We start from the raw sequence: 23,312 nt of genomic DNA on the forward strand, positions 1-23,312 counted from the left end.
CTTTCATCATTGATTAGTAAATTTATAATTTTTCAAATCATGGACGGCATCATCCTTGTTGAAGAAAGAATAAATCAATTTAATTTTTTACAAACCTATATTTTGATAATGAAAAGAAATGTTCCATATTATTTATTGATGTAAAAGAAAAGATTGAGGTGAAGAGAGGTCGGGGTGGAGGGATGAAAGGGGGAGTGGTTGATATCATAGGTGTGTATTCAATTGCGCAAAGTGTCACAAAAGCATAGAAATAAGTGATGTTATAATGTTTAATGAAAGGGTGAAGAAATAGGGAACGGACAGTTTTTGCAGGTATTGTAAAAATATGCAATTTTGAATTTAATGACTAGATAATATGATGTATGTTCGGCATTGAAGGTCCACCAATAATATATTCTCTCTGAAAAGTAACAATAGAAACACCTAGCATTGATAGAAAGGGTTTATTGTTAGCAAATATCTATCAAATATTTTTGCTGCCATTCATGTCTACCTAGCTCTACCACTCCTACTCCAAGAGATGTGGGGCCGGAGCTAAAGCAGCGCGGCTCCGAGAGAAAATGTATCATAGGCGACTCCAACGGCTGCTCTGACTTAAAAACTGCGGGTACACATCAACTCCTAATATATCCAATTATATAAAGCAGTAAGGTTTCTTTTGACCGTATCTTAAGATTTATATAACTTCTGAACGGATTGAGTTCTCTATTTTATGAAAGCTTTATATAGGTCCCTGGATGGTTTTAGGCTATTTTCCTATTTTCATTTCTCCTTCGAATACATAGCTCCTAGTTATTACTTAATACAACAGGCAAATTAAAGAATAAAATTCGAAGAATAGAATGTTATTCATTTTCATTATCGCAGCTATTCCATAATTCGAGCGTCCTGTATTTATTAGACTTTCAATAGAATGTTCAATTATACAATATTATTGAACTAATGCTTATATTAGTATTGCCATTCTATTTTCATTGGTTAATAATTTTTTTTCAAATACATTTTGATCGAAAATATAATTTCTATAATAAATAGTAATTTGCTACGACTAATGTTTATAAATTTAAAGTGGTTGGTTGAAAATATTTACCAAAAAGCCCCCTCCAATGAGTTAAATGTTGTGTTAAGATGAAAATAAGATTGGATGATGTTCCGGATTTTCCGACGTGTTTCCAGGGCTAATTGACAAAATCTTGGATAAATAGAAACTAATCCCACCATACACACACACCAATACACACACTCAGATGAGTGTTGTACCCCTTTTTACCCTCTCCTTCCCTGTGAAAGTCTCTTGGGAGCTAACTATAGACTCTCAGAGGAGCGCGGCTCCGAAACAGCAAGTAAAATCTTAATTTAAAACAATGTACACTTACTGTATTAAGATTTGGGAAAGAATGAGAATGTTTTTACTTGCTATAAATAAGCCACGCCATATGTCTAGCCCCAATATACAAACCATCACTTCATAATAAATGGTGTTGGTTAAAAATTACAATTTTTTTTGTTATTTTTGTTGACTAATATGTAAAATGTAAATAAAAGCCAAAACTATTGTATATTTATACATCAAATTACTAATAATCTTGCATGAATTACTTTTTATAATCCTCCGTTTTAGAGGTCTTTAAAACGACAATTTGATATAAAGGAAACAGACAAACACTAAATCTTTTCGTAAAGGTATAAAAACGCGAAAATTACAAAAAAAATAGCTAAAAAATAATTTGCTATGATAAACCCTGTTTCATAATAACAAAGAAGATTTGAGATTTACACAAAATCATTTCATAACAATCATTATTTTCCAGATAAAACAATTTACAATTTTTACAATATTTTTTCCCATTATTTACATTTAAACATTTAAAGATTTATTAAAACACAACGGATTATTACTTTCTAATTTTAGCAAACATCATCCATGATTTGGGTATATCCATTTGATGTTCTGTCCGTAATAGTACTTTTAGTACGTACAGATTTTATTTAGCAATTACACGAACAAATAATGAGCATAACCTGCGCAGTGTGAATACTGTTTACATGGCACACAAGCATACTTAATTTCAGGGAAGCTTTATAATTGTATTTTGGTGGTTTAGGCTAATATCCTGACCTACAGGCTAATGGCGAAACAACTATTACAAATATTTCACAACTTATGGAAAGAATTATACTTGCAATAAAAAAATCTTTTCGACTAGCGGCTACGCCCCTAGAGGCTTCTAGAAGCACTTAAGAGTGGGGAAGCAAAATTCGACCTCCACTACTTTCAATTTTAGTTTTTTTTAAATAAGAAAAAAAATTGGAAGCTCAATTTCTCTTTGGAGGATGGTGGTACCCTACCCGAAAATAGAAATAAACCTTCCCAGGACATATGAATAACTACATTGTACCCCTTTTTACCCTCTCCTTCCCTGTGAAAGTCTCTTGGGAGCTAACTATAGACTCTCAGAGGAGCGCGGCTCCGAAACAGCAAGTAAAATCTTAATTTAAAACAATGTACACTTACTGTATTAAGATTTGGGAAAGAATGAGAATGTTTTTACTTGCTATAAATAAGCCACGCCATATGTCTAGCCCCAATATACAAACCATCACTTCATAATAAATGGTGTTGGTTAAAAATTACAATTTTTTTTGTTATTTTTGTTGACTAATATGTAAAATGTAAATAAAAGCCAAAACTATTGTATATTTATACATCAAATTACTAATAATCTTGCATGAATTACTTTTTATAATCCTCCGTTTTAGAGGTCTTTAAAACGACAATTTGATATAAAGGAAACAGACAAACACTAAATCTTTTCGTAAAGGTATAAAAACGCGAAAATTACAAAAAAAATAGCTAAAAAATAATTTGCTATGATAAACCCTGTTTCATAATAACAAAGAAGATTTGAGATTTACACAAAATCATTTCATAACAATCATTATTTTCCAGATAAAACAATTTACAATTTTTACAATATTTTTTCCCATTATTTACATTTAAACATTTAAAGATTTATTAAAACACAACGGATTATTACTTTCTAATTTTAGCAAACATCATCCATGATTTGGGTATATCCATTTGATGTTCTGTCCGTAATAGTACTTTTAGTACGTACAGATTTTATTTAGCAATTACACGAACAAATAATGAGCATAACCTGCGCAGTGTGAATACTGTTTACATGGCACACAAGCATACTTAATTTCAGGGAAGCTTTATAATTGTATTTTGGTGGTTTAGGCTAATATCCTGACCTACAGGCTAATGGCGAAACAACTATTACAAATATTTCACAACTTATGGAAAGAATTATACTTGCAATAAAAAAATCTTTTCGACTAGCGGCTACGCCCCTAGAGGCTTCTAGAAGCAATTAAGAGTGGGGAAGCAAAATTCGACCTCCACTACTTTCAATTTTAGTTTTTTTTAAATAAGAAAAAAAATTGGAAGCTCAATTTCTCTTTGGAGGATGGTGGTACCCTACCCGAAAATAGAAATAAACCTTCCCAGGACATATGAATAACTACATTGTACCCCTTTTTACCCTCTCCTTCCCTGTGAAAGTCTCTTGGGAGCTAACTATAGACTCTCAGAGGAGCGCGGCTCCGAAACAGCAAGTAAAATCTTAATTTAAAACAATGTACACTTACTGTATTAAGATTTGGGAAAGAATGAGAATGTTTTTACTTGCTATAAATAAGCCACGCCATATGTCTAGCCCCAATATACAAACCATCACTTCATAATAAATGGTGTTGGTTAAAAATTACAATTTTTTTTGTTATTTTTGTTGACTAATATGTAAAATGTAAATAAAAGCCAAAACTATTGTATATTTATACATCAAATTACTAATAATCTTGCATGAATTACTTTTTATAATCCTCCGTTTTAGAGGTCTTTAAAACGACAATTTGATATAAAGGAAACAGACAAACACTAAATCTTTTCGTAAAGGTATAAAAACGCGAAAATTACAAAAAAAATAGCTAAAAAATAATTTGCTATGATAAACCCTGTTTCATAATAACAAAGAAGATTTGAGATTTACACAAAATCATTTCATAACAATCATTATTTTCCAGATAAAACAATTTACAATTTTTACAATATTTTTTCCCATTATTTACATTTAAACATTTAAAGATTTATTAAAACACAACGGATTATTACTTTCTAATTTTAGCAAACATCATCCATGATTTGGGTATATCCATTTGATGTTCTGTCCGTAATAGTACTTTTAGTACGTACAGATTTTATTTAGCAATTACACGAACAAATAATGAGCATAACCTGCGCAGTGTGAATACTGTTTACATGGCACACAAGCATACTTAATTTCAGGGAAGCTTTATAATTGTATTTTGGTGGTTTAGGCTAATATCCTGACCTACAGGCTAATGGCGAAACAACTATTACAAATATTTCACAACTTATGGAAAGAATTATACTTGCAATAAAAAAATCTTTTCGACTAGCGGCTACGCCCCTAGAGGCTTCTAGAAGCACTTAAGAGTGGGGAAGCAAAATTCGACCTCCACTACTTTCAATTTTAGTTTTTTTTAAATAAGAAAAAAAATTGGAAGCTCAATTTCTCTTTGGAGGATGGTGGTACCCTACCCGAAAATAGAAATAAACCTTCCCAGGACATATGAATAACTACATTGTACCCCTTTTTACCCTCTCCTTCCCTGTGAAAGTCTCTTGGGAGCTAACTATAGACTCTCAGAGGAGCGCGGCTCCGAAACAGCAAGTAAAATCTTAATTTAAAACAATGTACACTTACTGTATTAAGATTTGGGAAAGAATGAGAATGTTTTTACTTGCTATAAATAAGCCACGCCATATGTCTAGCCCCAATATACAAACCATCACTTCATAATAAATGGTGTTGGTTAAAAATTACAATTTTTTTTGTTATTTTTGTTGACTAATATGTAAAATGTAAATAAAAGCCAAAACTATTGTATATTTATACATCAAATTACTAATAATCTTGCATGAATTACTTTTTATAATCCTCCGTTTTAGAGGTCTTTAAAACGACAATTTGATATAAAGGAAACAGACAAACACTAAATCTTTTCGTAAAGGTATAAAAACGCGAAAATTACAAAAAAAATAGCTAAAAAATAATTTGCTATGATAAACCCTGTTTCATAATAACAAAGAAGATTTGAGATTTACACAAAATCATTTCATAACAATCATTATTTTCCAGATAAAACAATTTACAATTTTTACAATATTTTTTCCCATTATTTACATTTAAACATTTAAAGATTTATTAAAACACAACGGATTATTACTTTCTAATTTTAGCAAACATCATCCATGATTTGGGTATATCCATTTGATGTTCTGTCCGTAATAGTACTTTTAGTACGTACAGATTTTATTTAGCAATTACACGAACAAATAATGAGCATAACCTGCGCAGCGTGAATACTGTTTACATGGCACACAAGCATACTTAATTTCAGGGAAGCTTTATAATTGTATTTTGGTGGTTTAGGCTAATATCCTGACCTACAGGCTAATGGCGAAACAACTATTACAAATATTTCACAACTTATGGAAAGAATTATACTTGCAATAAAAAAATCTTTTCGACTAGCGGCTACGCCCCTAGAGGCTTCTAGAAGCACTTAAGAGTGGGGAAGCAAAATTCGACCTCCACTACTTTCAATTTTAGTTTTTTTTAAATAAGAAAAAAAATTGGAAGCTCAATTTCTCTTTGGAGGATGGTGGTACCCTACCCGAAAATAGAAATAAACCTTCCCAGGACATATGAATAACTACATTGTAAAGGAGAACCATATCGGTTAGCAAAGTCCTTTGGCACAGATAAAATCACAGATATCCTTTTATTTAGAAAGAAGACTTCTATACCCTTTCCTTTTGCCGTTTATTTGATATTTTGTGTATTAGTTAATATTGTCATTTTTATGTCAAATATTGACAAATTAAACATGGAATTTGAATCAGCAAAATTTCTCTTTCATATCTACCTCCATTTCCCCCTCTCTATACCATTACCCTTTATATTTTTCAATATTTTATGAAATACAACAATTACATTTATTAACAATAATCCCCTGCCATTATTTCAATTCATCATTTTGTAAGTTCTAACTTTTATGACTTTAAGCGAATCTCAGTATTAATAAAGCTTTTTGTTATCATTTTAAACAAAATTTACAAAATTTGATTTTAATCTAGCAGCCAATAGAGTTAGGTTATAAAAAGCCTCCTAAGCATCTCTTTTATTAGATATGTATAGAGGAATTTATCACAACCTAAGAAGATAAATTGAACAATTTGTATTGATACACAGGATCAACGGATCTAGACAAACGGACAATATAACTGCTATACTTAGATTTGATAAATTTTATTATAATATTAAATGTTTACTTTTCAGTAGAGAATAGACGAAGCCCAATCTGTACCACTTTTGCACCAATTGTGACGTCATATTCTCCATCTCTTTTTTAGGGGATTTTTTCCCACTTCTCCTCTCATCTCCCTCATTTTATGACGTCACAGGAATTAAAAGTAGTGCAAAAGTGGTACAGATTGGGGTTCGTCTAGAGAATATACTTCATAGTTCAGAATGTCTGTTTGTCGTCTGTCTGCTTTAAAATCACTTTACCAATGATTATCCAATCTATGTTGTAAAACCCCCTTGGACAATCAGTACTGAATGGGAGACATATATATGTCTATATGGGAAAAATACAATTTGATTAGCTCAACTATACAAAAAAGGAATCTAAAAGTTTCGTGTAAATGGAAGACCTCTGACTAAAAAGTAACTACCTAATAATTACATTTGTCTGTATGTATCTTTCACTCAAATGATTTAATTATACAATTACACTGTTCTAAAATTCACTAATCTGGGTCATTTGAGAAATGCGCATTTTACCTCAGGGGTATCTGCATCCGAGGGATGATCAGTGGCAGCTGAAGCTGGTCTGGAGGACAGGTTCATGGCTCCCTTGTCCCTGGATCCATCCTTGTCTCTGCCCAGCTCCATGCCGTCAGAATCCTACAAAATATTAGGTGTTTCAGGTATTGTTAATCAATCAACGTAATTTAAACCATAAAAATTATTTTAGATTGACGGGGAAAAAAAGTTTACCTTATTTTCTGTAGATTCAGTTTCAGTGTCTGCAATACTGTCTTGATCATCCTAGATAGATAGATAGATTGAAACATAGGTAGATAAATAGATACATAGAAAGATAGATAGATAAGTAGTAATGTTGATTGCTTTTAAGATAGGTAATTAGTTAGATTTATATGTAGATAGACATAGATAGTCAGATCGATTGATTAAAAACAAATCATTGGGAAAAAATACCAAAGTGTATATATAGATCAATAGACAGATAATTATACACACAAAAAAAATAAAAGTAGATTCAATTAAAGTTATCCTTATGAATAAATAATTTGTCTAAACAAAAATGTCAGCTGTAATTACTCTTCAAATTAAATAACTTTCAAACTTTTTATCATAAAAACTTTTTGTATAATCAAACTTAAACAAGAACAACTACAACCATATGTCGCAATACAAGATAAAATTATAAATAAAAGGGTAAGCAGCTGATGAAAGGGGAAGTAATAAAAAATCAGCTTATACCAACAATAAAGTTAATTTGAAAAAAAGTCACGAAACATATACGTAATTTTTAGCTTAATTTCTAGATTTATTTCGCTTGTTGGATATACCTTTTTCCTGATAAAAATGAAGTGAGTTGTATTAAAGAATATATTTAAAAAATGAAATAAGATTTACCAAGCAAACCATTAAGATAAGGAAGTTTCGCTACAAATAATAGATTTTATATAATCTATAAAACTTCATACATAAGTGATTTCATAAATAATATAAAGTATATAATTGTACATGCATACACAAAAAGTAACAAAAATACAAACAGATTAAACTTTATTATATGCCTTAAAATCATTTATTAGGGTAAATATTATGAAAACAGGATTCTGCAACCGCAGTCGTTTTCTCGCGAAATTTTTAACAATATACAGCCACTGTTGAGTAACCGTTTAAAATATACACAGTTGGGGAATTTTGTTTAAAAATATATCTTAAATATTAAGGGAAGCAAAATGGAAATACTATGTATGTAATGTTTAGCCCTGTTTTGAAACTAAATAATTGGTTGGCATATTAGGAGTTGTAATTGCTTTGTAAATACCAGGATAGGCAAACACAAGCCACGCTCCAAACTCTCGATTCATTTTACTTTATAAAAATACATACACAACAAGAATGGCTTTTTGCAAAGACTCGAAGTTTTTAATGTATTTATCATTAAGGAGGAAAGATTCATAATTTAAAAGTTTTCTAAGTAAAGATAGCTTATCAAAGACCAGAAATAGCATCTTTAAAAAAGGAATCCTTAGTACAGGGTAACTAATCACATTTTTTTCTGGACAATTCTGTATCAAATTTAAAAGCATTGTAATTAATTATAAAGTTGTTATATTTATTATTATTCATTGAATATTCTATTAAAATATATGAAGGTTTATTACAAAAAAAAAGACCCAAATCTTTTTTTTAGAACCCACCTCAGATAAAGAGAAAATGAGAATAAAAATACACAAAAAAGCCAAGTTGATCAGAAAATAATATAATTATTAATTATACGTAGAGAATGATAATTATTATGCATTACCAATATTTGTAATAACTTAAAACCAGGGATCTACAACCGTCCTTCAACCAGCTTTAAGCAACAGAGTAATCTACTATTATAACTTTAAAATCAGCTGAATGGAAAAAACTTTTTTAAAAAGGCAATTCCGTCATTCAATTAGATTTTTAAAGCACCCAAACGGGTTAAAATTATCGGTCTATGTGCTCCTGATGCGCGGCCGCCTAGCCCAAGTTAAAACCATAATTTTACATTACATTTGTATTCAATGTTTATTTTACTGTCAAAACTCAAGTATTTGCTCAACTAATTTATGATGTAAAATTACTAAATTGCTTTAGAATAATAATGAATATATTGCATATACACATACACAATAAATATACAAAGCTTAGACAAATAAATTTGGTTACAGTGGCCTAATTTACTCTCTGTGGGAAAAAAAGAGTTATTTTTTAGGGGGAAAATGTCATATTTTTTTATAACAATTATATCAAACAATAGGTACATATATTCTGATGAAAAATAAATTATAAAATATGAAACATTTACAGTTACCATGCAAATGTTTTATTCTTGTTATATCCAGCTAACTTTATAAATTATGCCTCGCTTTTATATTTATTAAGCAATAAATAAGCATATGTGGGTAAAAAATACACTGCTTTATGTTATGATTATAAATATATAAACCAAAAATTAGATTGTGGTATTACTAAATACTTTACTTTATCCATATGTAGCAAAAATTATTTTGTATTAGATAAAAACAGTATAGTCAAACAGATTGAAAATGTGAATTTGTCACGAGAAAAAATCGCTTAAGAAAATACATTTCCTCTATTTAATGTAGATGTTCTAAATTGTATTAAGATAGATTTATACTAACAAAAAATTATAAGTCGCCTATTTTAGATAACAGTAAATCGCATTTCCTAAAAAGGAAAGATGTACAAAGTAAGTTATAGAACAGCTTCTCCATATTCCAAAGCCTAAAAGCTACTCCTTATTGCTTCTAATAACCATTACTATTAACAATAAATATTAAATGAAACAAGAATGTTGTGTTAATAGTGTTAAACAATTTACAGGATTACAACCCCATCTTTAAATGGATTAAACAAAGATAATACAGGGCTCATACAAATCTTTAAAATAAAATCAAGGATGACAACATCCATAGCAACAAAGCCAAGCAGAAAACTGACTTATATGAAAATTATTAGGTCACAGAATATTTACACAAAAATTTGGTCATATATATTTCATAGCAACTGAGAAAATCACTGAATTTTCCCATGATAATGTTTTAAACCTTTTTGCCTTTAATCTTTAATTTAAAGAAAAAAAAAATCAGAAATAAGATAAATATTTAGTCTGAAAGAATATTTTCCCCTGTTTGAAAAGAAAGGATTAAGGGGTGAATAAACATAAGAAATTGTTTCATCGGATTAAAGTGTATGTTAATTAAAGGGCTGTGAACGTGTGTCTCCTAATTACAACCAACTAATTTCAAACAAAGTGGATCTTGAAAAGTATTAAAAGGAATATATATTAAAAGTTTTTTAATGGTAAAGGTATTATATTTATTTCAATTACTTCCATTTGGTAATTTTATCATTAAAAACATTATGCTACATTTTTTCACTCTAAATGTAGGTTAATCTGAGTATAGAAATGTCCAACCGGGAGTGCTTTATTTATAGTGCATTTTATAACTTGGCTACTGATCAACTTTTACACATTCAGGGTAATTTATTCTCTAATTTTTTCATTTCCTTAAAATATTTTTTATAGGAAGCATAAACTCTGAAACAGTTTATATTTTAGTTATTTAAAATCAAAGTAGAAAAAGTAAAGTCCAACCAAACCTTACAAAAAATGAAACTATTAATAAAACGTAATAATGAAACTTATATTCTAATTTTTCAATAAGAATTAAAAAAAGCTATAGACGTTTGAAGATTATATTATCCCCTGTAATTTGGCAGATTGGTATTGTGTTATGTAGTAGTAAATGACAACATTACACTATAATCCCCTCATTAGTAATATAATCTGCACTGTACTATAGCCAACAATCTTAGCAAACTTTCTAGTTTTTCCTGATTAATTGCTTTTGTACATACTGCTGCTTTTTAAGGTAATAATTGTCTGAAATTATCTTTAGTCAGACTGTTAAAAAAATTAATAAATTTAAATGCTAGTTTAAATGGTTTTATGGTTTTATTTAATATTTCATAGATTTTAATGCGATTTTGGAGGAATTTTCACAAAAATAATTTTGCCTCACCAGCTAGCAGCGACCCTAATTTTTTTTTAAGTATCCACCGCTGAATGTGCATGATATGAAGTTCTCTTTTGTTATTGATATTTTGTGCTTTTCTGGTTATTGTAAAATAAAAACATATGAATATTTATAATTTTTGGAAAAATGTAAAACAAAAATAATGCACACACACACATACACACAATTGGTTGACATTATTACTTTGTAAAGGATATATAGTGAATTATTTATGGTTCTTATCCTCCTTCTCTGCATATTTATGATATTGTAACACATAACATAATCATATACTGGAGTTACTACACAATACAATCAAACAAAAGACACAAAAAAGCTGGCATCAAACATCAAAATGATTCATTTTTTTTATTTAGCCTTGCTTTGCTATTGTGGCTTACTGTAAAATCAAATTTGCCTATTTACTAATTTACATTTTTATTGATAGATTATATTAGGTTGGTTAGGTAAAGCCCCGCAAGGTTGGGTTTGATCATTAAGGCTAACTATGAAAAGAAAGTAGCTCTGAAGTAAAAAGTATTTTGTTTCACCATTTTGTAATAAATTGTAAAAATGTACAGGTTTTTAGGTTGTTTTGTTATTTGGCAATTTGTATTCCCCCCCTTTGCTTAAGGTGGCATAATTAATCAAATGGTGACAATCTGGTCAGTTAGTTATGGTCTCTGTGTGTCTGTGTGTGTGTGTGTGTGTGGGTGTGTTGGGGTGTGTGTGTGTGTGGGTGTGGAGGAAACATATTAACCCTCTATCATTATGATAATTTGTTATGCTGTTATCATATACGTAATAGTGTATGTGTATTCATTTACATGAAATATGTAAAGACAAAAGAAAAAGAACAATTGTCAAACTATAGTAGAAATACAAAAGTATTATCTTACTACCAGTTTGGTCTGTCTGTTGGTTAGTCGGTAATGCTTTCAAAGACATATAATTTCTTTTGGGGTAAGATTGGTTGCTGAAATTCTATCCGTTGAGCATCTACGTACAGTTTTCTTTAAAAATTGTTTATGTTCTGTGATTTGCTAACTTTTGTTTTGTCATCCTTGTTTAGATTATAAATGTCAAAAATTCTATAGTTTTTTAAAGGTATATAATAAGAAGCTTTTTTGAACATATGCTAATCAATATAAAAAATGTGTAAAGCATTATAACAAATTGTCTTTTTGAATTGATTATTATTTGACCATTAATTACATTAGCCGTGGGGGAAAGGTAGCTTTTTGAAAAAGGGCGGGTGTAAATTACTAGTTTGAATGGGAGGCATATTAAGTTTTATGACCCTACTAATTGTTTTACTAAGTGTCTTTGGCTAGAATCAATGGGTATTACAACCATTTACAGAAATGCCTTCAAATTGTATGCCTTAACACTTTAACATATAGGTATATGGTGGTTTTAGACAAGGTTCTTTATAGAAAGGTGAACGCAAGTAAAAGATGTCATTTTATATTCAAAGCAATCTATTCTTCTAAGCACTCTTTTATGAAGAACGGATATTTAAAGGCTAGGGTTTGTCATAAATTGATTGAAATAAATTTAAAGAAAATTTAATTATTGTGCTCTTCAAAAATGAAGTTTGTTATTAATGCGCAAATTATAGACAAATTTATCCTTGGCATTATATATATGTTTGTATGTTACTCCTTTATATAAATAAGCTGATATAAATAATAATAATTAATCAGTTGATAACACATTACCCTTTCTTTGTTCAAGCTGTCTCTTACAGTTTAATAATTAATGTAAAATTACATACAAAACTCAACACATAAATTATAAACTTTTTATATTCAAAATATTACACACAAAAGGTGTACATAACTTTTAACTTTTAAAAGATAATTTTGTAATTAAAATGAAATATAACGCTTATGTTATGTTATGCTTATTTTTGGTTAAAATTTGTAAATAGAATGAACTAAATAAGTGCAATACAAGTAAATAATCCAAAATGTGATGATAATCAGGATTCTAGTGCAATGCATTTGAAAAACGGTTGTAGCTTGTTAAAAACCTGTTGACTGCTGCAGAGATTGTTAAAACTTATGACTTGAGGCAGATTTGGTTTTGGGAAAAAGCAGCTGCGGCGGCAAAACAAGTTTGACAGTTTGCGGCAAATTAGAAAGGCAAGATAGGCAATCAGCTGTAAAAAGGGAGCTGTCAAGAGCAACTGTGGCTGCCGAGCCCTGATAATTATATATGTATATTTGTGTAAAAAAGTGTGTGTGTGTGTGTGTGTGTGTGTATGCTATGTGTGTTTATGTAATCAGATTGGTATAGTGAGAGAGAGAGAGTAAATTCAATTTAGCTAAATGCTTATCTCATAAAAAACCAACGTTCGTTTTCCTAAAGAAAAATAAAAGTCTTTATAAAACAAAAATAGCACGATGGCGTTATTAAAAGGCTAGGATACTCTCTAAGCTTCGGAGAGGGGGAAGGAAGTAGTTTTTATTTTTGTTGATATCTGCCTGAATCTTAACTCTTTAATTTGTTTGTACACCCGTTTCAGTGTAGAGCAAACATTGAAAAGGACATTCAAAAAGGCGTCATTAAAAATAGATTCAATTCTATCTATAATAAAATTACAAATATTAGGAAATCCATCGCAAATTTTCACTGTTAATGATTATTTGCGATGTTAGAAGTGTTTTCAATTGGGTGGAAAAAAAGAAGACTAAATCTAAATCAAACACAAGAATAGAATTATACTAAATAGGTTCTAAAAACGAAAAAGTTTATTGTCCCACCTTTTTTCTTTCCTTACTATTAGCGGCTACGCCCCTAGAGTCCTCTAAGGGCACTTGAACCGGGTGGAAGGAAATCAACTTCCCCCTCCTACTTAAAATTTCACTTTAAAAGTAAAAATATGGGGTCCATGGTACGATTTATCTTTGAAGGATTTTGGTAACCTACCCCTAAATAGTTATAAACCTTCCCAGGACCTTTGAGAAGCTACACTGTTAAGGAGAACCATATCGGATCAGCGGGTAGAAAGACAACATGTACACACACAAACATCCTGTTACTTTTATATAATTATTTTAATTCTTTTCTATTCTGTGTTAGATATAGAAATGATAGAAGAAAATAGAAAATTGGAATGAATTAAAATTCTTGCATTCTTTCTTTAGTGAATCTTGAAAAGGATTTTCCAAACAAAAATTAAACTCTTGCATCACAAATAATTACTATAATTTTATTGTGAAAAATTAAGTTCCAACTTTTGGTAATTTTATTAGTTCATTTAATTAACAGTAGCTAATTGATTTAATTCTTTTACTTTGTAAATAATTATGTCTTTCCAATAAATTTAAATTTAAATAAATAAAAATTACTTTACCAGGCATTGTTTAAATTTGTCATGATATGTGTTTTATAGGATCCATCTATTTTATTCCACAATATTGTATCCTGTTATATGTAATTTGTGATACTATTTTTAGACCAAAGGGAAAGATAACAAGACCATTTACGGTCGTAGATGCGTAGACTCAAACATATTTAAATTAACACAAAATATAGCAATCTACTCTCAATAAAGAGGAATTACAATGGTTTATTTTAAAAAGTGATTAAAAAGTTTATTAAATAGGTAAATAATTAAATATAAAAAAAGGCTTAAAAGTCATTTTATGTCCACTATACATGAACATTAATAAAATTCAAAAGTAAATAAATAAAACTTCTCAGGGAATAAGAAAATGAATGATTAGGGATGCGAACACTAATACAGACTCTACGCATCTCAAAAATAAGAAGTGCCATTATTGAAATCACATAAATCTATCAGAGAAGAGAGAATACAAGGATACAGAGCTCTAGAGCTGCAGAGAGAGAGAGTGGGGGCCTGGGGTGGAATTTAAACAAAAATAATGGTACATTACAAACTATTTAGAAAGAAATAAAACACAGATATTTTGTGTTTACTATTGTTTTTATACATTTTCAATACTTTTTAAATTGTTTTATGTATAAATACATTTCTACAACTTTTTATTACTAACCCCCCCCCCCCCCCAAAAAAAAAAAAAACAATTTTTTATAAATTTAATGAGGGAAATTATTGAATAATTGTTTAGGAGATCTAACTTGACAATCAAACATCATATTACTTTTATACTTAAGATCAAAATCTATGTTTTTTAATTGTTTGATTTTTATGGTTTAAAAAATGTATGTATTATTCCAATTATTATTGATTAGATGAAATTGAATTATTGACTAAGTTTCTATTGTTTCTTTTTATCTCATTAAAACAAAATTGTTAATAAATTCACAGAAAAAAAAGTTAATTGTATTCAAATTCTAAACCTAAAGTTTTAATTTCATAAATGATCTTTATTGTATTTATAAATATTCATATTATCTTTTTACATCAAAAGCAATAAATTCTTTTGAATTAAAGAATTGAATAAATGTAAATTCATCAATTAACAAATTCAAGAAAATTTTATTTATTGTCAATCTTATATTGTTTTGTAAAGTTTATTACAAGTAGAAAAATAAGAAGAAAATTTTGATTAAATATAGATATCTTTTAAAAATTTAGCATCTTATTGATCTTTCAATTTTTAGTTGAATTTTCTTTATGGAACCATCATTTTCTATTGAATATACCTAGTTAAAATGTTGTGTGTAGGGCTCGGCACCCGCGCATCTACCACTTGTAAGCCGCAGGGAAATCGGCTTTTTATAGCTTTAAAATTAGCTTGGTTCCAAAAATATTAACCTAATATTGCATTGCAATTTATCGGTGATAGCTTTAAAACGTCCAATTTAGTTATCTAGACATCTTATGCGCGGCTGCCGAGCCTCGGGCTTGTGTATGTGAAAAGCTACACATTTGGGCATCTCACATAATTGTTACTTGCCCAATTTTTCATATCTTCTTCATCACTGTAAGTATGTGTGTGTGTGTGTGTGTACATCTATATGTTATGGTCAATACAAACTAAGGGGAAACAAAAGGGGGCAAACATATATGCTTTTCTTAATATCAGAGCATGCGGAGCAGGGTGGAGGGGTTCCAAGAACCAACCATTTGACCCTTTAACCCCCCTCGTTTCCATTCAATATAAACCCTTAATCTTAATTTGAATTGTAATCAAAAGGCAAGCAAGCACACAAGTACAATTTGAGCATGATGCCGCGTGGTTTATGATGAACATATGAATGTACACAGGATACAAATCATGGAATGCGGCATTGGTACGGGCGCGCGCAAATATTCTAATTTACATATTGAATTGGCGCGTTTTTTTTGGTGATGGATTATTTTGCTGAAATGAGAGAAAAAACAAGCTGCAAATTAGTCATTATTTTTTTCATCTTATTTGGTTAAAGTTATTGATTTTAATAACATACAATAATTAGGACTGGGTTCAAAAGGTCAGGTTTAATTAGTCAAAATTCAAAACAATTTTTGGAATATTTGATTTTATAAGATGAAAAATATAAAACAAACAAACAGTTCATGAAAATAATTATCAAGCTACAAAAAAAAATGTGTTTAAACGGTTTGTAAAGTAGCAACAATTTAAAATATTTTATATTTAAACTGTCCAAAAACAAGAAAAGTATGCAATGAAGAATGATCAGCATTCATAATTTGAATTTTTTGTAATAATTTGAGCAAACTGCATTCAATAGTTTTGTTTAAAAGAAACAAGCTCAGAGTTAAGTTTAAAATTCACCCAAAGAAAAAATATTCAAGAGTGGACATAAAAATGTAACGAACAGTTGATTTTTTCTTAATTTGTTGAATTATCTATAATTTTAAGTATATATAATGCTATTTTTATAAATAATAAGTAAGTAGGCCTAAAAAATCCTAAAAAATCCTAGAAACTAATTGCTTCGCACAAATAAAATTTGCATTAACTGTTTATTTTTGGAAATTAAAATGTCTATATTAATTACTCCATGTATATCTGTGGTATTCAACTGTGTGTGTGTGTGTGTGTGTGTGTGTGTGTGTGTGTGTGTGTGTGTGTGTGTGTGTGTGTGTCTGTGTGTGTGTGTGTGTGTGTGTGTGTGCACTCAGAGTATTTTAAGCGCTTTTTAGGCATAAAATTGTGGAGTTTTTATCTCCCTCTGGATTGAATGCAATCTCGCCTTTTTTAGTTCTGTGTGCAGATGTTGAAAACATGCAATCAGAATAAAGTATTTGTTTTTAAACAGGCCTAGGCTTCATTCAGGGATCAATATTGGAAACTTTACAAACTTTACAAAGTGTCTCAAAAATCAACCAAAAGACTTCATAAAAATGGGGGATTATTTTTTTAGGTTTTTTTCTTCCCACCTCTCCTCTCATCTTCCCTCGTTTTTATGACGTCGCATGGCTGATTTTTGAGACATTTTGTAAAGTTACGATCAAATAAATTAATGATATAATAAAGTTTAGCCATTTTTCCCATATTGCCATGATTGTAACCAAAGCTACTGTTTTGTCCGAAACGAAATTCGCGATTTTTTAACAATTCTTAGCCGAGCCATTTTATTAATTTGCAGTTGCTATCAAGCAGCAAAAAGCCACCATAGACAAAAATTAAATTCTTATTTTGTCCTTTGTATAAGAAAATAAATATTTTTTAAGAAGCATATACACCCTAGTTATTCATAGCAAAAACCCGTTGAAATGGCGAACTCAACTTTAGGTAAATATGCAAATTTTTATTCAATTTTGCTGCACTGGAATATAAAACACCATATACAATATACATGAGAGATAGAGGAGCATAGAATCTATTTTTTTCTTGCATGTTTAGAGAAAGGGGAAATCAGTCAAATCTAAAAGAGGCATAAATATATATTTTTGGCTCTTGATTTATAAAATAACATTCAAACCAGGGTTCTAAATGGATAAGACAATGGCCGATAAATTAAATAACCTCTTCTGTAGATTAAAATTAGTGATTGAAACGTATGAGCACTCAACTTCATGTACCAGCCAATTAAAATTCACTGAAAGTCCCCAAAGTTTTTGAGCTTTGGAGACTATTGTACTAAACAGCCCAATGTCCACTCCCTCCATATATTCCAACACACACACACACACAAGCATAAAAAATATTCCTATGATACAAAAATACACAAAATAAAACAAAAGATATGGTTTATTCATGACATTTGAAAATTCATGTTTTGCTTGAAAAAAAAAACAATAGAACTTTATGCATCTTTGAAACCTGATTTTACATTGTTAAAGTTTTTTACTTAAAGATATCTGATGAGTGCTAATTAATTAAATCTCTCTTCTGCAAAAGGCTGGGAATAAAAGAAAAAATCAAATATGCAGCTTTTCATCAGTCCAGCCTTTAGATTTAGTCATAAAGATTTTTTTATAGCTTATATTAAGGCTGTTAGTTAGATTTGGTTTATTACTTGGTTGAATACATGTTTATAATGTTTTGAATGGCACTAATAGGCATGAAAACTGTGTCAGTTATTGAAGCTTTACAAAGAGGGACAGAATATACTTAACATCTCGTAATCCAAGTTTCATTTCGTAACATTTTAAAAAGCTAAAAATGTTTTTTATAGCTTACTAGAAACAGATTTTAAGAAGCTCAATTAAAATACATTTTCATATGTAACTTTTGACTTTTTTCTACATACTTAGATTACAAGATGGCAACATAAATCGTGCCCCCCTTCCTAATATTAAAGTGTGCTCGTAATGAGTGATTGATTTTTCATTGTATTCCTAATTAAAAATTAAATCAACAATAATCACCAGAGCAAAGCAAAGGAGAGCAGAGAGGAGAGAGATATTGTATTTAGTTTAGAATTGTCATCATCCTTATATTCACCTCAACCATGAAATGATCAGCAAATATCATCTTTAATAAGTTTTAATTATCTAAATAAACCAGGCATTGGCAGCCGCGCGATTCAGCAACCTGTAAGCCCCAAGGTGCATCTATTTGTCAGAATGAGTTAAAGAGTAAACGTAAATTAATGGATAGATTTAGGATTTAATTAAAGACAATTAAATTACTTCAAATTGGATAAGCTATAATAATGCAAATGTTATTGAATATAGACAGTGCCTGAAAGAAAGAAAGAAAAGAACGCTACTGTACAATTAGCTTTTTGTTTTCGCACATAGTATTTGCCTCATATTTAAACAGTAATATATTTTAACAGTAATTTTTCATCTTAAAATTTTCAACATTTTATTGCTACGCTATTCAGGGACATGTTCCTTGTTTAAATGATTTTCTATGATCTATGTGAATTGTGTATGAACTTGGAATCAGATTATATTTATAGAGCAAATTTTTTTCAAGCACAGATCACGACGAGTTCAATTTACAATCATTTTTTATCAATTTTCTTCGCAAGTCCTTGTTATACTGTAAAAAATTAAACATAACGAAAAAGCCAATTTAGTTTTCATCTACATTACATTCTAATACTGCTATGAATTTAGGTTACTTAAAGCACGGTGTTATAATTTCATATGTGCAAAAAAAAGCAATATAGGATTTTAGATTTCATTTTTTACAGTGCATGGTTGATCATGCGTGGTTTGATGGCTTGGGTTAAAGATATCCTAAAACACGTTATAATTTACCATCAATTTGTAACTTGTTACAGTTTTACTCACGACTTCTCGTCTTTTTTTCTTTCTCTCAGTTTTATTTTAGCCTTTTGTTTTATCTCCACAATTTTAAACGATAATGGAAGATCAAATGGTCAATTTATCCTTCAAAATGACACCAATTTTTAGGCCTAAAAATCACCAACCATCATTTTTTTTGGATATAAATAGATATACAAATATACATAGACTAATAAATGATATAGTTTAATAAATAAATAAATATTTTGGGAGGCAAGCTAAAGACATATCAATGTTTCTTGATTGATAATAACAGAACACTGATAAATAGTAATTGTATGAAAATATTATGAGGCTAATTTGATTGGAAATACCTATATATCTACCTATCTATATCTAATATATCTATAGATGTATATATATTATACATAAAATATATATCTGTTTTGAAAACAAAAAAAATGTAAAAATCTTGCTAAATATAAAAGGGAGGAAACGTATTATGAATATAAGAATCGTGTGCAGTATTTGTTAAAAGAATTTGGCATGCATATTTTTGCAGCATTGACTGAGCAGGCCATAGTTAGCAAGGCAGTGATCAGAGCTCGAAGGCTGAGCCATCCATCCATCCATCGTGCAAATTTTTCCAGCGCCAATTAGAGGTATGGGGGTGGGGATACGATTTTGCAACTTAAACAAATAATCTGTTTTTCATTATAACAAACAGAAAATTTTAAATTAATTTAAACAGGATAATTAATGGAAAATCTATTAATTTGAGATTATTATATTTAAAACCTAAAGAAAAAAAACATTCTATTCAATGTAATTTTCTAAAATTATTTACAAAATTTTGGTAGTATTTTGTTTTTCGTAACCCAACATAAATTCATCGTTTTGCAATGCTGATGATCAACATTTGTTATTTTTAGAAGATGGTTTAAGGGGATGGGCGGGGGAGAAGAGCATGCAAATGTGTATTTTTTGAATATGTGGGGGGCAATATGCTCAAATAGTTAGCTATATAAAACGGCTTAATATATGTTTTAGATGTTAGCATATAAAATTTTAGGTGCATATTAAGAAATTTTTGAGAAATGAAACTTTTATTTTAAGAATTAGCAAAAAAAACTTAAGTCCTAAAAAGTAGCCTAAAACCGACCCCGGGCCAACACTAGTGCTATATGACTGTTTTGTGTAGAAGGTGAATTCTGATAATTTTAAGAATCATGCCTATCTTTAGATGAATGCATATACTACAAAACCAACATTGAAATACTTAGATATAAACACTGGGTGGAAGTACTAAACTATTAATTGTTTCTTATTCTTATCCATAATTTAAGGTAAAATAAGCTTTTTCAAATATGTAATTAAACATAATTTAAAACAAATAATTAATTTTTTACATTCGTGGTAACCTATTGCTTAAATGGAATAAATTTCCTTTTTCAATCATATCAGATTCAATGGTTATTTTGCTATTTAAAACAAAAACAAAAATATAAAGGAGTATAGGATATTTAGATACAAAAAAGATTAAATGATTAAATTATAGATAAACTAGATTAATTTATCTATAATTCAATAGCAGATTATATTAATTACTTATAAAACATAATGTACACTCATATAAATATGTATAACATCTTAAATCAATTTTATGATTAGAATGATAAATAACAACTTTTTGGTTGAAATCAATACATGTAAAACAAACAAAAAAGACATTCAAGTCCTACCTCTTTGTTATCTTGATATTTGTTGATGAAATTTTCTCTCCAGTTTTGAATGCTGGTCTCAATGTCCATGGGTGTAACAGGGTATCCCCGCGGGGGGAAAGGTAAAGGACCCTGGCCTCCCAACGCTGGTAACCTCATCTGGCCACCTGAAAAGGTAATTTTATTTTAACATTTATTTATTTATTGGATGTATATTACGAATTTAGCTTTTAAAAATACTTTGTTACGAAAACGATAAATGTGATATTTTTATGATAATTAAATACCTAGCCAAATAAAATTGTTGATTTTTTTAAAGATCGACAAGTTAAAATTCAAGTTGTAGTCAGCGTCTAACGATAAATCATCCCAAAAAAGGTTATAGTGAATTTATTTAAAAAAACATTGTAGTTTTAAAAAAACAAGATGGCTATTTCCAATTTGAACAGTTTTTATTAACTTTGATGGCTTAAGTTTTTATATAGTAAAATTTTTTTTGAGTTTTGTAATTTTTTTATAGACTAAAATTAATATAAAAATAAAAATAATCACATTTGAAATCAACTGTCTTAAAAATTTTGTCTAAAAATAAACTTAGAAATAAAGTTTTTTTATGGTTTTTACCTAATGATTAAGAATATTAAGTAATAAATCTAATAAAGTTTTAATAAAACTCTGACGATTTGGATTTCAATCACTTAATTTTTTGCTTATTCTAAACCTAAGATATTAAATAGGTATGAAGTTTATAATTAAAGAACTTACCCAACATTACCCAACCAAAAGAATCAGCACAAAGACTCCGTCTATTGTCCGATATTACTTAATAATAGCACTGAAGTTATCACACCACCACTGTTACGTAGAGTATATTGTGAATCCAACTATTGTTTATACTTCTTCTGTGTCATATAAACGCGCAGAGAGTCGCAGATTTTTGTTTCTTTGGGTTCGCGCGTTTTCTCTCTCGCTCCTTCTTTTCCGCTGTCGCTCTCTATCCTCAAGATGGTTCCAATAAAAGGGGGCAGCGCCGATAATTTGAGACTTGCCTCTGGTCTAAGATAGCCTAACCAGCAGCAGCGCTACGCTGAAATTAAAGTTACGGTTGTTTAGAAAAGGATTGCTAATGGCCTATAATGGGATGTAAAATTTTATCAGCAATTTTAATCATAAATAAATGTTAAAGTTAGGTCAAAATGAGTGTTATTATATAATAAATTTAATTGAATATTATATAATTATTTTCCAAAAATAAATCAAACAAAGTAAGCAAAAGCTGAAATCCAAAGATTATATATAAATAAAAAGCACTTTGCAAATCTGTTTCAAATTTTTTATTTGAATTTTCAGCAGTATTGGAATTTTGTTGTATAATATCTTATAGCTAAAAGATGCTATACTTCATTATATAACCAATCTTATAGAAATTCTTAGTTTAATTTAGCATTTTGTAACTACTGCAGATATTCTTTAACTAGATTAATTTACGTCAAAACGAGTAACACAACAAACTTTAACTACTTTGTTAATTGCGGATTTTAAAAAATTGAAATTTTTTTTTAATTATGAGAGCTTTTCTTGACTTTACTTGCAAACAACTTCCCTTACTGTCCTTTTTTTTAAAGCGAATGTCGTCAATTGTCATTGCTGTGCTTTTAATATCTAAGAAACTGTTTAATCTTGAATCTCAAAAAAGTTCAATGATCAACTGCACTTAAGATTTAATTAATATTTTTTTCGAAGATTTCCAAAAATATTTTTTGATAAAACAAAAGGTTTACCTGTTTTGTAAAAGGATAATGTCATTTTTTGCTTGCAACGTTTATAATCAATAGATAATTTATTTATTTTGCACTAAAAATACAATTTTCTCGGCACTCTTTCTATACACCATACATGTGTATAAAATATGTATAAATAGGTTAAATTATTGTTGATGTTTTTTTAGGTTTTGTTGTGCTGTGTCCCAGTATAAACATCAACTGTATCTTCTCTGGTATGCTGTATATATTTTGTC

The 23,312-nt window shown here is 29.2% G+C and overlaps 1 protein-coding gene across 20 annotated transcripts in view; it reads right to left on the minus strand.

Moving 5' to 3' along the window:
* Positions 1-23,312, minus strand: part of LOC145313416 (uncharacterized) — a 54,915-nt gene extending 31,603 nt beyond the window's left edge. For 19 of the 20 annotated variants that reach the window (XM_080152807.1, XM_080152802.1, XM_080152801.1 and 16 more), the window contains exons 1-5: positions 23,077-23,281; positions 22,061-22,382; positions 21,317-21,462; positions 7,155-7,205; positions 6,939-7,061 (exon numbers count right to left, since the gene is read on the minus strand). In XM_080152807.1, the coding sequence (XP_080008933.1) occupies positions 6,939-7,061; positions 7,155-7,205; positions 21,317-21,462; positions 22,061-22,067 (327 nt within the window). In that variant the 5' untranslated portion in view covers positions 22,068-22,382; positions 23,077-23,281. Of the gene's footprint in view, positions 1-6,938; positions 7,062-7,154; positions 7,206-21,316; positions 21,463-22,060; positions 22,383-23,076 lie in introns of all 20 variants that reach the window. The other variant, XM_080152813.1, reaches the window with a different exon arrangement.

This window comes from Acartia tonsa, chromosome 3 (assembly GCF_053477335.1).
Source record: "Acartia tonsa isolate MP-2025a chromosome 3, ASM5347733v1, whole genome shotgun sequence".
Taxonomy (NCBI): domain Eukaryota; kingdom Metazoa; phylum Arthropoda; class Copepoda; order Calanoida; family Acartiidae; genus Acartia; species Acartia tonsa.